Genomic DNA, 16,225 nt, shown 5'->3' on the forward strand with positions numbered 1-16,225 from the left:
ATTTTCTCATCCAAAAGTGTGGTTTGGTCACCACATGGCAATGCTGATGCTCTGCATTTATTCACACTGTCGTTTGGGGTACAAACAGCAGCAAAGCTTTTCTGATCGTTCCTCAATTTATCATGACTCAGAAGAGCACTTAGTCTGGGTGAATAATCAAAGAGTGTTGAATCCTTGTTTGTATTTTCCTTCTTGATTTCATTTGGATCACCAAATCTACTAATGTTTAATTTCACACTAGCATTTGTTGTTAAATCACTTGTAAATGTCGTAGTGTTTTCAGAACAGCTGTATTCATCTGCACACTGATTTGTTTCAGTTTGACCTTGATCACCACGGTTTTGAAGTATGTTTCCACAGCCACGGCTAAGCATGTTAGCTTCGGCATACTCGGGCTCCGACAAATGTGATAAGGGATTTGTAGCAAACACACTGGATGAGCTATTAACTTTATGATCTGTGGCTATATTTGCTGGGTTCCCTGACTGGTAAAATCCTCTGCTAGTAATTCCATTTCCCACTTTGTGAAGCTCTTTATTGATGGCGTGTTGTTCACCTTCATGAATTTCTTTGGGTTCAAGTTTGTTATAATGACATTTATTAAAACTACTTGGTGTAACCATACTTTTCTCTTTCTCCTTATTTTCTTTTCTTGGAACATCATGAAGAACACTAGAGGACCTTAAATCAAGACATTCTTTTGTGGGTGTGTTCTCACCAAATTCTGCACTACAGCCCTCCAGTAACATACTGATCGCTTCATCCAAGTCTCCATCGTACATTAAAAGTCTTTGTCCTGTGTTTGCATCCATATAGCTGTTGATCATCAAATAAGACAGGAATAATTTTTTCGTTTGTTCTGAGCTCTGAGTTGCCATTGGCTCTTCTCCATCAAAAACATCCTCTTCCTGGCTGTAGTCATGGACTGAAGATGGCTGAAATTTACAAAAGGAGAGCCACCTTCTAGCATTTTTACAAGAAGTTTCTAAATCTTGCAAGTCTGGCATTTCATCAGGTATTTTAATATTCTGTAAAATCAATGTTGTGTTACTGTCTATAATCCCGAGGTGCTCGGCAACATCCAAACCAACCACTTGAGAGGTCTCTGGGATATAGAGAGCAGCGATTTTCTGTCTCCCATTCATGATTTTGTGGGCCAACTCATTTGTAATCAATTCCTGTTGCAAGGAAGAAGAGGTGGGAAATATTTCACCAGAATGGGGCCAAATGAGCCCCACATAGCCTCGCTGGGTCTCGAGGATGAGAAGGGCACTGCTGGAAGTTATCAGGTCACACTGGACAGCTTCATCCACAGTTAAACGTTTAGCAGGGTTCGAGTGAATGATGCCACCTGTTTGCACTTGATAGGTAAGAATACTGTTAGCTGTGTCTCGGTCAATTACCCCTTCGGCCATAGCTTCTTCAATGGTCATCCTCTGACCAGATTCACAATCAATCAGACCTCCAGAAAGAAGCTGTGAACCTAACAATCTAAACATGGTTTCACGGTCTATAAGACCTTCATGTGACGCCCTTAAAATGCTTAAGTTTCTTCCACATTTCAATGTTATTTGGCCGCCTTCTTGAGGTCGCACAGGGAGAAGCCGCATGCCGGTGTTTTCCTGGACAACACTTCTCTGCACCATATCTATTAGAGACACCTTCTCAGAAGTGCAGGGGTCAATCAGATCTCTGCACATGTTTTGCCTTTCTAGGACTTTTGAAAATAGTGCTGAGGAAACCAAGTTCTGTTGGAAAGCCTTCTGCAGAGTTAACTGCTCCCCTGTGGATGGAATAACCAGGAAGCCTGTGGACAGCAGTATTTCCAGAACTCGGATGGCCGTGGATTCTGACACCACACCTTGAGCCAGAGCATCGAGCAGTGGAACTGTGCTCGACGGCACAGCAGAGATCATTTCCTTAGTTCTATTTAACTCCTGGAGTTGGCACAGCATCTGCTCGTCAATAAGGCCGTGGCTTTTGGCATCTCTGAGGTCAAAGCACTGTCTTGATTCTGGTGACACTAGACCAGAAATCATGAGCTGTGTCTCAAGTAACCTGACTCCGGTTTCATAGTCAATAAGGCCTCTTAAGACGGCCTGAAAGACTGACAGGACTTCTCCAGTTCTCTGATCAATGGTACCAGCAATCACTTTATCCAGCTGAAAAGAAAAAAAGGGGGCGGGGGAACCAACAAAAATCTCAGGTCAATCTGTTATACAAGGGTGGACAAAACCTCATGAAAATTAAGTTGCCTTTTTAAAAACAAGTAATAATACAGTTTGACATAAAAATCCTCTACTTACCAGGGCGTAGCAATGCTGTGAATGTTAGGCAGCTCAAATGCGCAAGTGATCTATGTCAGTGATCTATTCAACAGCACAGGATATGACAAAAGCTTTGAAAACGACATGCATCTGTGAACTGAAAACTTAACACTGTGTACATTAACAAGGTTAGTGAGGACACCACAGAGAAGAAGATGAGAGTGAGGAAACAGAGCTCAGACCTAAAAGGCAAATCATGCTTTCTGTAACTGGTGAGATTAGAATCTACTGGCATGAACAAACCCCATGCTACTGATGTTTACAGCATACAGACTTTTTTAAAGACAGTAAAAAAACCTCAGGACCCAGAAAAAAATTATTACATACCCCCTAAACTACAACAAAATTATGTAGAAAGTATTCCTGGGAGTTAAAGAATGAAATAAACCTAACTTTTAAAACATTAATTTGGGCATACAGAAATGTAGTACCAATTTAAAAAAATTTATGGTTAATCCAAAGTTAAGTGATTCCTGATACAGTTTAAGAAACTTCTACTATCACTTTGTTATAACACATGGTCTAGTATTACTCAAATGTGTCTCGTGGCATCTCTGGATATCTAACTCAGCTTATAAAACTCCAGTGCCACCTGTAGATATGATCCACAGCTATTCTGTAGCAAAAAGAAAGATTATATATAATACAATACTTCATTTGGCTGAAGAATGGCTTTTAAAGAGAAGAGTTAGAGAAATGAATGATACTTTCTTTTACCATGCAAGCAGAGAGTATTAAGATGTCATAGAAACTGATGACCAGCATGTGTAAGACTGCATTTCATAAACAACACGGAAATCTCCAAGTATTTAAATAAACTCCATTCATGTTTTTCCCCCCATACATAAGACCCAAGGTTATTTCCTTTTATTTTCACAACCATGCAATAAAACTAAACAGCATGAAAATTCCTCACATTTGAAGTAAGTATTACCTTCTCTTCTACTTTTACATCCCCGGAGGTTTTCGCATCTTGTAGTTTCAGTGACTCGCTGAATAATAAATTATAACCCTCTTGAAGAGATTTCACTTGTTTTTCCAATTCATTTCTTTCTTTGTCTGTCATTCTAAATTCAGAAAGAATGAAAATAATAACTAAAGTCTTCAAGTAATAAAGATGACTTATTAGGCTCTGACTTTTTAAGGTACAGTATTAGAAGATAATATTAGACCTCCTATGTAGATTGCTCTGGTCTTAGAATGATTATGAGTTATAAAAAAGGGTAGGAATTCTTTCCTTGCCTGGTAGAGGATGTTTCCTAACATCTATAAATGTCCAAAATAACAATTACTGTTAGATGACAGAAGGAAAATCTCACTGTTACTTCTAATGTACAGAACCATTACTCTGGATGAAAACTGTTTAATCTGAAAGATGAATAAAAAGGAGAATCACAAGGAAATGAATCTGATTCTGTAAGGAAAAAAACAAGGATGTTTTGGAATAATCACCCAGAGGACATTCAAGAAGGTTTAGAAAAGGGTTAATTCCTCTCTGCCTGAGTCACTGGCAAAAATAGATGAAGGACAAAATGTAAGACCAATATATAAAAAAATCAAATTGAAATGGAATTCAACTAAATAGATAGCTATAAATATTTAATCAAAGTCTCAGAAAGCACTACTTAGAATTAAGACTTGGTAGCTATTGATCCTTAAACTCTGTGAATCTATTTTCATATTGGCAAAATAGAAATACTATGCACAAAGCAGCACTGTGATAAAGACTAGACATAATGAAACTGTTATTACAATAACTGATTACATTCAACTGAGTTCAGTTAAAAATATCACAGTTAAAATGTATCACCTCCTTCTGTTTTGCTATCTTTGACACCACTTCCCTGCCTTGAATAATTAAACTAACTAAACTGTAATTTCATTTAATTGAGTACAATTTAAAATATTTCAATTACAATTAACTACCTCCTTCTGCTTTGCTGAGTGTTTTAAAGGCCATATCCCTGGCTTGAATATAAAACAAAAGAAACAAAAAAACACCCCTAATGAAATCTACATACTTGTCACCATGTTTAGCCAAAAACAACTGCAAAGTTTGAAGTACTTCTGATAATTGTTCCTTCTTGGTTGTTATTTCTTCACTGGAAATCTACAAGATATAGAATAGACATAAAACCTTTACATCACAAGACTAAACAATAATTGGAAAATCTAATCAAGTAACAGGTCTACTTTCTGGATAGCTCAAATCATTAACCACGTACCCACATTATCTGTATTTGTGTTTGGATGAGTAGACAACTTTTAGATGCTGTGATTTTACGAAACTACTCTCCCTCTCTATCATGCCATTAGTTCACAAGGATATATTATAATATGGTTCTTACATTTGTCCCAGCCCAACTGTGAACAAAAGTTGTATTAACAATCCAATTGGCTAACTGATTAGCACCAGTCATCCTTAAATATCTTGGTGTTTTGTGCTGTTGAGTCAGAACTGACCCACAGCTGACCTCCTCCACTGGGTTTGCAGAAGTGGTAAATCAAATGGGAGGAAGTTTGTCCATCCTTCTCAGGTGACACAGCTGGTGGATTAGAACTATGTGCTTTTGGAAATGTAGTCCAACTTCTTATCACCAGGCCATCAGAGCTCCCTTTATATATCTTAATACTCAAAATGACAGGTATCTGTGGAACACTACTCAATAGAGCACCTTCCTTTTCTCTAGCTCTTAATACAATGTTTAAATGAAATTTTAAAATAGAAATATTTTCTGTAAGTTTGCAGAATGAGATAAGATCATTTTAATTGCTCAGACTCACACTTGCAAACATCACCTGTGGCCTAAAATTCATGGAAAAGCAGGAGGCATCAGTACTTCCTCATAATATCTTACTGCATCACTTCTGAATATCTAATTTGGAAATTATTATTCTCTTAAGTGAGGAAAAAAATGAGTGAAACAATAGACCAATGAAAAGGTCTTTCTCCTTGTGTTGTCTATCTAAAGTCTATTTTTCATGGTAATCACAAAGGTATATTGACGCTTGATTTATTACTCATATCACATTATTTTCATTAAGATAGAGACATCAAGTGTTCTCTTGTTTTCTGAGATTTGTAATGTAGGCTATGAACTACATATTAAAAAAGTTGTGCATGTCTACTAGGTCCAAAAACATTAATATCTGAACTAAGAAATTACACTTAAGAGGAAATAAAGAGTTAATAATCCAGTTTTTAATAAGAATTTTTTTTTCCAAAAGGCTTGGATAAAGGTTACATTTTAGACCAAATATTTGTAGGAAATTGCTTTGAAGGTTTTAGTTTTGCATTTCATTAAAGTGTAACTGATTTCCAACTTTGTGTTTCTTGCACTCTATATGGACCATAAGGAGTTCTGGTAGCTTAATGTATTATGTGTCAGACTGTGAACCAAAAGAACAGAGGTTAGAATCTATCATCTGCTCCTTGAGGAGAAGATGGGCAGCCACCACACAGAGATTTACAGCCTCGGAAACCTGATGGTCGACCATCTGAGTCCAAATCTATTAGGAAGCAGTAGACACCTTTTAATAAATACAATGTGTGAGACTATGGGCTAACATGGCTCTATTTTTGTGAAATAATGTTTCAAATATATACTAGGTTTTTCTATAAAACTAATTTTTCATATATTTACTCTAGGTTTATTTTATATATGTGTGATTTACTGCCTCTAAAAACCTGCTGGAGGGTCTGCTATGGGTCAGTTCCAACTTGATGGTAAAAGACAATGACAACATACTAGGTTTAGAAACTCCTTTAATATACGCTATTGGAGCTGGAATTACCGCGGCTGCTGGCACCAGACTTGCCCTCCAATGGATCCTCGCGAAAGGATTTAAAGTGGACTCATTACAATTACAGGGCCTCGAAAGAGTCCTGTATTGTTATTTTTCGTCACTACCTCCCCGGGTCGGGAGTGGGTAATTTGCGCGCCTGCTGCCTTCCTTGGATGTGGTAGCCGTTTCTCAGGCTCCCTTGCTCTTGTCTTTTTAAAAATAAGTTTAAATACTTCACACACAAAGACTAAAAGTCATCTTGCTTATTATATCTTGTTATTTTGAAGTATTTTTTAAAATGGAAAAGGACCTGTATTTCTTTTTATTTCAGGTAAGATTAGAAAACCTTTATAAGCTGTTGCTGTATTTCCTTGGAATAAGTTGAAGTTTACCGGGAAATTAATAACTGGTTGTCAACTTGTGCTCAGTTTTCTTAATAAAGTTTTACATGTTAAATTAAAAAAAAACTCCTTTAAGATAAACTTTAAAATTTATATACACCTCACTGCCACAGAGTCAGATTCATATTCATATGTGACCTTTTCATGAGGATGTAGATTTCATGAGAGGTGATTGCCCCTCTTTCTCCCTTGAAGTTGCTGGTAGGTTCAAACCAAATGAGAGGCACTGCCTTTGGCTAAGTAAGGCAACTCACTACAAACTATACCACCAGAGCTCCCTGGATTATAGGAAAAATATTAGAAGACACTGAAATTTTTCATATTTAATAAATTCAACAATGTGTCTTAACTGACTACAAGTAAATCAGTAATAGTCAAATCCATAACTAAAAAAGGGAGTTAAGGGTGGGGGTGGGGTGGGCTGCGAGAAAAGTGCAACAATGAATGAATGGAAATCCAAAATCTCTCTAAATGTTCATTGAAATTTTTAAAAAAGGGGCGGGGGAGTTAAAATGTTGACATGAGAATGATTCTAATTTCCAAATGTCAGGTAGGACAACTGAGAACTGTGTGGGGAAAATACTTGTGTGTGTGAAAATTGCTACTCTTGTTTTTCAAAACCCAACAGTAATATTTAAAAAGCCACTGAGAACTGCGTACTGAGAACTTCAATTAATGGATTTCGGTGGACTCCATGGAGCACTAACATCCCAGGAAGTGCAGTCATCCAACTAACATTAAGTGTGAGTAGGTGACAGACTATGGTTCACAGGATAAAAAAATTCAAAGAGGCAAGGGAAAGAGCCCAGAAATTCCAGACATTGACGGTAGAAAGCTCCTTTATGAAGATGAAAAGATCCAGAAAAACACAGCAGTGGTCACACTAAGAAATATTAATATCATGATTTTTATTTACATTGTTATTAAAACCTTTTATTCTACCTGTGAAAATAACTTTTATAGTCTCAGAGGGCACTGATTTTACTACGGGCATAAAATTGGTAGCTCTTTATCAATTTTCATAATAATCAGGAAGTGGATCTAGTAAATGTAGTATATGCCACTTATCACCCTACTTTCGAGTTCTGGAATTAGAATCCCAAATTTTATTATGCCACAGACTGGCTATGCTTCCTAGGACCCACTGTTTAACCTCTCTGACCCGTATGAGAATTACCTAGAAACATGGGAGAAACAAATGTGAAGAGCTCAACATGGAGTCAGGTGGAATCTACACACTCAGTGAATGATGATGAGGAACTCAGCTAAGATGATTATGGTGATGAGAACGATGAAAATCATGAGTAAGCCAGAACTCAGTGAATACCTTTTGCTTAGAGAGCAGAGATTTTCCAGTCTTCTCTTCATCTCTCAACGTCTTGCTGATATTTGATACCCATTTCTGTAATTCTCTGGCTTTTTCAACATGTTCATTCTTTTCATCTTCCAAAGACTTCTGACAAATGTTGTTAAAAAAAGATATATAACCATAAATAACTGAGCCATTAAACTGACCTCTCCACAGAAAATAAGAATGTAAAAATGTTATTTTCATTACACAGGTCATTGAGACACTTTATTCATCTGTTTAATCATGCATCATAGATGATAGTATATGTATTTCCAAAATGTTTATGGTGGCAAAGAAGGTTCTGACAAGCAATCTATAGTGATTGGTCTAACCTCCCAGCTGTTACATCAATTTTACAAATAAAAAAAAAATAAAAAGACACTTTATTCATGGAGCAGGTGATGATCTTGGAGTTGCTGCCTTTGCATTAGCATTACAAACATGATTGCCTTGAGAAAAGTATCAGACAATGGAAACCTGAGCAAGGTATTTACACACATAAAACAATTACAAAATGTAAAATTAAAATGGTCTTCCCTTTCCTCCCACCCACAATACATTCATGTTAGCTTTTAATGCCAATGTCTTTTCACCAGAAACGAGAGATGTGGGTAAATATTTTAATATGAAAAGAGCTTCACTTATATACAGAAAGAGTCCAAGCTTTCCTATTTTTCTAGACAACCTGAAATACTAGCTTTATGGAGGTTAAAACACACTGCCATCTTTCTACTCAATTAAGTGGCTTTTCTGGGAGTCCTTTTTCAGTGAGTGAAATGTATTATTTCATGAATGAAAATCCTAATATCAGGTTGGATAAACTCAGGGGTTAAGAGAGTTCTAAATGAATAAATGACACTTAGAATTTGGCCAAGTTCACTAAGCTTACTCCATTTTCCAGGTAAAATATTGCCATCTTAAAAATCTAAAGTACTGAAGAGCAATGGTGTGTCTCTGGAGACTAAGGTGCATCTGGTACAGGCCATGGTCTTTGCAATCATTTGTTATACATCAGAGAGCTGGACAATGACCAGGAAGGATAGAAGGAGAATCGATGCTTTTGAGGTTTGGTGTTGGAGAAGAGTGTTGAGGGTACCATGGACTGCTAAAAAAACAAACAGATTCATCCTGGAGAGGGTTAAACCAGGCTGCTCCTTGGAGGGAAGGATTCTGAAACTTCGTCTGACATACTTTGGTCATGTTGTAAGGAGGGACCGGTCCTTGGAGAGGGACATCATGCTTGGGAGGGTGGAGGGCAGGCGCAGGAGGGGAAGGCCCTCTGGGAGGTGGATTGATTCAGGGCAATCGGGATGAGTGTGTCGGAGACAGTGAGATTGGCACAGGACAGAGTTTAGAGCTGTTGTACATACGGTCACTATGAGTCACAAGTGACTTGACGGCACATAACTATAACAACAACAAAATAGGCACTTATTTACAACACAAAATAAAAACTATCTGCAAAGCTAAATGGACTTATTTTTAGAAGAGCTCATCTTGGGTATGCAACTAAATTAAAGAGTTCAGCAGTTCGAATCCACCAAGTGCTCTGAAGGAGTAAAAAAAAAGGCCACCTTGTGTCAAGACTTACAGCCTCAGAAACCCAGGACTGACTGATTTGAGGACAATAGGGAAGGCTTTGCAATTTTTAATTTACAAACGTTCTCTTTGTAGCAGTCATTTATTTCCCACCCTCAAGAAACTACTATTTCCAGGATTTTAAACAATGTAGCTAATCAACGTAATCACGCTAGGGACAGAATGTATAACTAAACGGCTATATTGCCAGAGCAGTTACTTACACAGTAAAATAACTGACTTATGAGGAAGAATAGTAGAGGCTGGAAATTCCTGTCACTAACGGCTCAGACACTTCTAAGAGTTTAAGCCCTGTGTGGAAATCAAAATCGGCTTTATCTAAGGCTTCTTTATATGTCTGTTTTCTTTTTGTCTGGGGACATATTATGTCTCTGGCATAGGACTTTTGATCTTTGAGTTTCATAGCAATGAGGACATCTATGATACCTACTTGGAGAGCTTCTTCAATTGACAACCGTGAGTGAACCTGGGGCTCTATCAGCCCTCCTGTCAAGTGCTGAAACTCCAAGCATCGGAGTCCCATATCTTTACTTATGATATTTGCATTCACTGCTTCTACCACAGACATCGCTTTGCCGGTGACTGGATGGTTAACCCCCGTGATTACTAATTCACACTGCCGAAGCTGCTGGGCAAACCCCTCATCCACCAGGCCTCTGTGCAAAGCTTCAGCCACCCTGTGTTTTTTGCCAGTAAGAGGATCAATGATTCCCCCTGTACTGACTTGGGCCTCGAGGCATCGGAGAGCTGTAATCCGGTCAACCAAATTTCTGCGAGAGGCTTTTAACACAGAGATCCTTTCCCCGCTAGCCGTCAGCCAATACCCTGCAATAGGACTTTGCAAATCCTTCTTGGGAACTATCCGGCTCATCAAAGAATCAGCAAGTTCTGTAAGTGTGATGAGGCCTTCCTGGTAGTTTTTGAGCATGGTTTTGTCAACTATTCCCTGCTCGAGAGCCTCGTTAATATTAAATTGCAATCCTGTTTTTGTATCAGCCAGCATACGAGAGGGATGCCCATAGGACTCGAAAAACGTGGCTTCCCTCCACTGATACTGTTGCCCGGAAAGCTCAAGATATGTACTCTTCTCTATTAAGTTTCTCTGGAAAGCCTCATAGGCAGTCAGCTCTGCTCCTGTTTTAACATCCACTACAGAAATTTTATGAGTTTTCTCTACATTGAGATTGGAGATATTCCTCTCCCCAAATGGAAGCAGAAAGCACTGGCAAGCAACATCAAACACACACATCCGCAGTAATTCTGAGTAATACAGAGCTTGCTTGTTATTGGGATTAGGAAAAACTCGCGTGTTGCTCGATGGCTCATGCAAAAACTGTAAAATGGCGTTATTTAGCAAACCCTGCTGCAGAGCAATTTCGGGAGGAACCCGGATGCCTCTCACAGGGTCAATGATGCCCCCACTGGCAATCTGGGCCTCCAAGATATGTTTACCTTTCTGCCTGTCAAGCATTCTATTTTCCATCGCCTGAAACACTGACAATGTCTTAGAAGAACACGAATACCCCAAGGATGCTTTCTCTGCCTCTAGGAGCCTAATTTTGAATTCAGGGTCAACAACTCCATTAAGGATAGCATCTTCCACAGAGTAGGTCTGACCTGAAATGGGATCAATTATAAAACCTGTGGCAGCCTGGGCTTCTAAAAATGCTAAAGCCATCATTTTATCTATTATGAACTTTTTGGCCGCTGAGGCAAATGAAATCTTCTCTTTGGTAGATTCGAGATAAAGCCCTGCAATTGAGTTGGCTTTTGTCAAAAATTTGCTAAGAGTCTTCTGAACTTCTTCAACCGTGGTAAGACCAAGTCGCAACTGCTCAACTGTTCTCATGTCGAGAAGCTTAGCTTCAACCAACTGCCTGGCAGTGACAGTGCGCCGGAGTCCTTGAAACTGAAATTCGTCATCCCGAACAGAGCACGCCTGATCTCCATTGAAGTTCTGGAAAGATTCTGCTTCGAAGCCTTTCTTGACTCCAAAATCCCTCTTGACTCCACCAGACGCTCTGGACCCATCAAGCACCCATCCTTCAGAACTGAGAAGTGGTTTCTTTTCTTGTTTTAATGTTGTGACTTCTGTATGCATATCATACTGCTTGTTCTTAGCTATCTGTAATGGGAATGTGCGAGATGTTAAAAGTCACCTAAACAATACTGTCACTTAACACACTGTCAATTCAAATCTATTCCTAAAGTAGAAGAGAGGACCTCAACAGAAGGGGGAAAAAAATCAAGCCTGGGAGAGTTCAGAAGAAATACAGATAATTATGACTCTGAAGTTTACTTTAGACAACAAAGTTATTAGAATGGTATGTTTTAAGATGAAATTTGGCCACAGATCATGTAAGAAATCAAAGTTAACAATTTGTTTTTTCCAAGTGTTTCTATAATCACCACTCCCTAAATATAAATTCCAACAGACATAAGAGAACAACCATTACATAACAGAACATACATCTGTGGGTTTAATCTTGAATATTTAAAACTTAAAGAATAATAATTTAAAAGAAATGTTTTAAACTAAAATAACAATAGTGGGGGGGGGGGTTCCATCAAAATTTTTGCCACATACACACAAGACAGACCAAAAAAACCAAACTACTTTTGGAGAGAAAAGAAATTAAAAGAGAAGAAGAAACTTGGCATGATAATGGATAAGACCTTAGAATATATAGTATACCTCTAGTGGTGTCAAAAGCTTCACCAGCTCCATTTCACATTTGTCATCTTGGTACCTGACTGGCAGCCTGGAACTGTGGAGGGTCTGGTCTCTCATTTTCTCTATTTCTGACAGTCTTGTAATAGGATTTCCTTCATCAAAAGTTATCTGTAACTCAGTACTCGTTTGAGAAAAGTACTCAGAGTAGCACTGTTGGCTTTTCTGAACTTCCTTTGCTGTCTGCTCACCAAGCCAATTCTGCCATTTCTCGTCTGACTGCTGTGGGTCTTGAGGCCACCTCCTCTGCAGAAGCTGCCCTGTGTTCTGAGAGGAGAGGTCCCCGGAGTGCTGGCCCTCCTTCACGGGCATCTCAAACTCTGGCGTGAAGGGACAGCCTTTGGCGATGTTCTTCTTTTGGATGTCACACTGCAGCAAAACCAACTGATGCTCGTGTTCCTTGATCTGCTGATCCATTTTTTGCTTCAGGTTCTCAACTTCCCGCTTCTGGGCCAGCAGCTCCTCCTCAAGTTTCCGACATTTCTGATAATGATTTGCTTCCACGTTCTGCCCTTTTTGCATTTGCTCACGATACTGCTGGAGCTGCCTCTCAAGTTCTCGAATGTTGGTTTCGCACACCTTGGCATTCTCTTGAGCTCTGCAGTTTTCTTGCTGAAGAGACACGAAGTCTAGTTTAATGCCGGAAATGTCCGTTTCAGTGATGACTTTGGAGCCCATTAATTTTTCCATCTTTTTCCGAAACTCTTCTGCTGAGCGTTTGAACTTCTCGGATTCCTCCTGAAACAGAACCATCTTTCTATGAGTCATCTGCTCCTCTATGGTCTTCAGGTGTAGCTCGTTTTGCACCCTTTTCAGCCTGTTGTTTAACTCCTGCACCTGAGCTTCCTGGAGCTGGACCTTCTGCTCCCCACGCCGCTTTTCCTCTTTGGACGCGTTCAGCTCAGCACTCAGATTTCGAACCTCTTTCTCTGTATTCTGGATGATGATGTTCTGCTGGTCACACTTCTGCTTAAATTCACTCACTAAACTTTGGCTTTTGGCCAGGTCATCTTCTAGGCATTTAATTTTCCTCTGGAAATCCTGCTCTGTTTTGGTCTGTTTGTGCAAGTGTTCGTTTGTGTTACGCAGCTGCTCTTTGAAGCCATCGGCCTGAATTTTCAGCGTTTCACATCTTTGCTGGATAGCTTGTTTTTCTAAAACGACATTCTCTGATTCGGCCCGAATTCTCTGCATCATTAACTTTGTTTCATTATTTTGCCGAGTAAGCTCATCTACTTTTTGCTTTAGCATTTCTGCACACTCGTTACTCTTCTCTAACTCTTCGTTAAGCTTCTGGATTTTATCGCTGTTTTCTTTTTCAGCTTTAATATTTTGAAGTAACTGCTCATGGCTTTTCTCAAACTGTTCTTTCAGGTGGTCTGATTTTCTCTTGCAGAGTCGTGCTCTTTCATTAGAGAAGTCCTTCTCATCCTGAAAAGAACTAATTTGTGAATTTAAATGTTGGATAGTCCTTTCTGTTACTGCATGTGTCCGAGTAATTCTGTCCACTTCCCTTTGTAGCTTATCTTTTTCCTGATGGAGAGATTGTAATTCTACCTGATAATTGTGCTTAATTTTCTTAAGATCATTGGCTTCCTGCATGACTTCTTCAGCTTTATCTGTGGTTTGAGTCAGCTGTCTACTAAGGTCTCTGAGCTGTTGAGAATACCCCTGCTCGACCTGACCTTTCCTCTCCAACTCCAGCTTAAGGCACTTTAGTGTATTATTGGTTTCGTCCAGTTTCTCTTTTAGCAAACGAGCCTTTTCCTCAGATGATGTCTTCTCAAGCTGAAGGGTGTTAAGTTCAAACTTGAGCTCCCTCATGTCCTTTTCTGCCTTTCTGTTGGCCACCAACAGTTCACCCACCTGCTGTTTGAGTTCTTCTGCTTTATGCTTGTCATGCTCTGTCCGAAGACCTGCACAAGTGGACAGTGCATTTTCTCTGCAGGAACTCTGGATTTCAGTTATTTTTCTTCGGGCTTCCAATTCAATTTTCTGCTTCTCTTGCAACTGTTTCTCTGCTATCTCTTTCTGAAATGCAAGGTCTTTCTCCATCTGCTTTACCAGCTTCAAGAGTTCTTCCTCATTGTCTTTCTTTCTCTTTAATTCCTCTATTAACTTGTTCTTTTGTTGCTCCAGGTCACTGAGGCTTGAGTCTTTCCTTTTCAGATGATCTTCCAGGGTTCTCCTGGTGAAAGTGTTTTCCTGTAACTGATTGCGGAAGTTGAGGAGGTTTTCCTCCACGGCTGCCCTTCTGGCCTCGGCCTCCTGCGTCAGGCGCCTCACTCGCTCCAGCTCCCACTCTGCAGCTTCCTTCTCTCTCACGATGGTCTCGAGCTCCAGGCGATACTTCTTGGCTTCACTTTCAGCTCTTATTTTCTGCAAAGCAATGTCTTCTACATTCCTCTGCTGCCTTCTTAGTTCATTTTCTGCGGCTTCTTTGACCTTTGGGAGTTCCTCCTCTACTCGGGACTTTTGTTTCCTTAGTTCAGCTATCATTTTTTCCAGTTCACTTATCTTTCCTGTAAGCTTGTTATTCTCAATCACTGTTGCCTTCTGACGCTGAAGCAGATCAGAGTATGCCCCGTGTTCAGAAGTCTCCTTACACCTTTTCATCTACAAGAGATGTTTTGAAAGTGTCAAACCTGTTCTATTCAAATTAGTCTTACAAAATCTGAAGCAATCTTCATAAGGTACTTACAACGAACCCAAAGGCAGGCACACCGGCACACCACCACCACCACCACCACCACCACCACCACCACCTCCTTCTGAGAAGCTCAAGAAAGTGAAGTCAACAGTCGAAGACAAAAAACCATTTTATGATAGGTTTTTTTTGAACCCAAGAACCTTTTAAAGTCTCTCAGGAATATATTACAGCAAGAAGAGACTTTACAAAACATATAGCAGTAACCTTAACCTTTTACAGACGGAAGAAACAGGTGCAATCGCACTCTGGTTAGTAACAAAGCAGGAAACAAAATGCTCATGGTACGAGTCCTCTTTTCTCTATGACCACTTAATTCTACAAGCTAAGTAGATAATACAACAGAACACTACAGGATATTGTGTTCACTATCTGGCCCAATGAAGTTAAAGATGATATTTATTTATGTTCTACTTGTTTTGGGGTAAAAGACATTAACTATAGCATTTGGGAACATAAAGCCAGATCGGAAAATAATTAACATTGGAAAGAAAAAAAATTACATAAAAACTCTTAATTCTAAGGCTACTTCATCACTTGTTTGTAATGAATATTATACATTGAGAATTTTAATAATCAGAATTGCTAATGCAAAGGCAACTGTGGACCCTTGGTGCTTTAGAAAACATGTGCTTCTTGGATATACTCACAGATTTTGCTCTTCTTGTTAATTATATGCTTCATATGAATCCATTTTGACAAGAACCTTTAGATACTCCATAAATAAAGATATTGTTAAACAGAAGTGCTTTGTTAAATATACTGAAGGACTACATATTAGTTTATAAAACATAAGAATTTTTTTCTTATCTATGAAAAATAGGTAATGATGTATTTGTATCAGCTGGGAGGAATACACATCACACTGACAACAGACCTACATGATAAAGGGTTAGTTCCTAATTTTATTAATATCATAATGCTGTTAGTTTCACAGGATCAACTCAAAATCATCATACTTAGACACAATTTAAATGAGAGCAATTATTCTATAAAGCAGGTTTTTTAAATTGAGAATTATAATAATTCATTTGCATTATAGTCGACACCTTTAATTATGCTTCCTCTGATTGCTTTGACGGGAAGCTCTGGTGCCCTACTGGTAAGGAGTTCCACTGCCAACCCAAAGGCTAGCAGTTCGAATTCAACAGCTGCTTTGTTGGAGAAAAATGGCCAATCTCCTCGCATTTGATTTATTGTCTCTGGAAACCCGCTGATGTGTCAGTTAGAGGTTGTTTCAACTCAATGGTAAATAGTAATTGTTTTGATTCAGAATCAATTTAATGATATTGAGTTTTTAGATATATATATGTATGTGTGTGC

At 38.9% G+C, this 16,225-nt stretch overlaps 1 protein-coding gene across 3 annotated transcripts in view; it reads right to left on the minus strand.

Annotated features, from left to right (window-relative positions):
- The window catches only part of DST (dystonin), a 674,592-nt gene that overhangs the window by 169,569 nt on the left and 488,798 nt on the right, over nt 1–16,225 (minus strand). For all 3 annotated transcript variants that reach the window (XM_006893143.1, XM_006893142.1, XM_006893144.1), the window contains 3 exons: nt 7,842–7,970; nt 4,349–4,437; nt 3,262–3,394 (listed from right to left, as the gene is read on the minus strand). In XM_006893143.1, coding sequence (XP_006893205.1) covers nt 3,262–3,394; nt 4,349–4,437; nt 7,842–7,970 — 351 coding nt within the window. The remainder of the gene's footprint in view (nt 1–3,261; nt 3,395–4,348; nt 4,438–7,841; nt 7,971–16,225) is intronic.

Source organism: Elephantulus edwardii, unplaced genomic scaffold (genome assembly GCF_000299155.1).
Source record: "Elephantulus edwardii isolate Elephantulus edwardi_28Jun2011 unplaced genomic scaffold, EleEdw1.0 scaffold00124, whole genome shotgun sequence".
Lineage (NCBI taxonomy): Eukaryota > Metazoa > Chordata > Mammalia > Macroscelidea > Macroscelididae > Elephantulus > Elephantulus edwardii.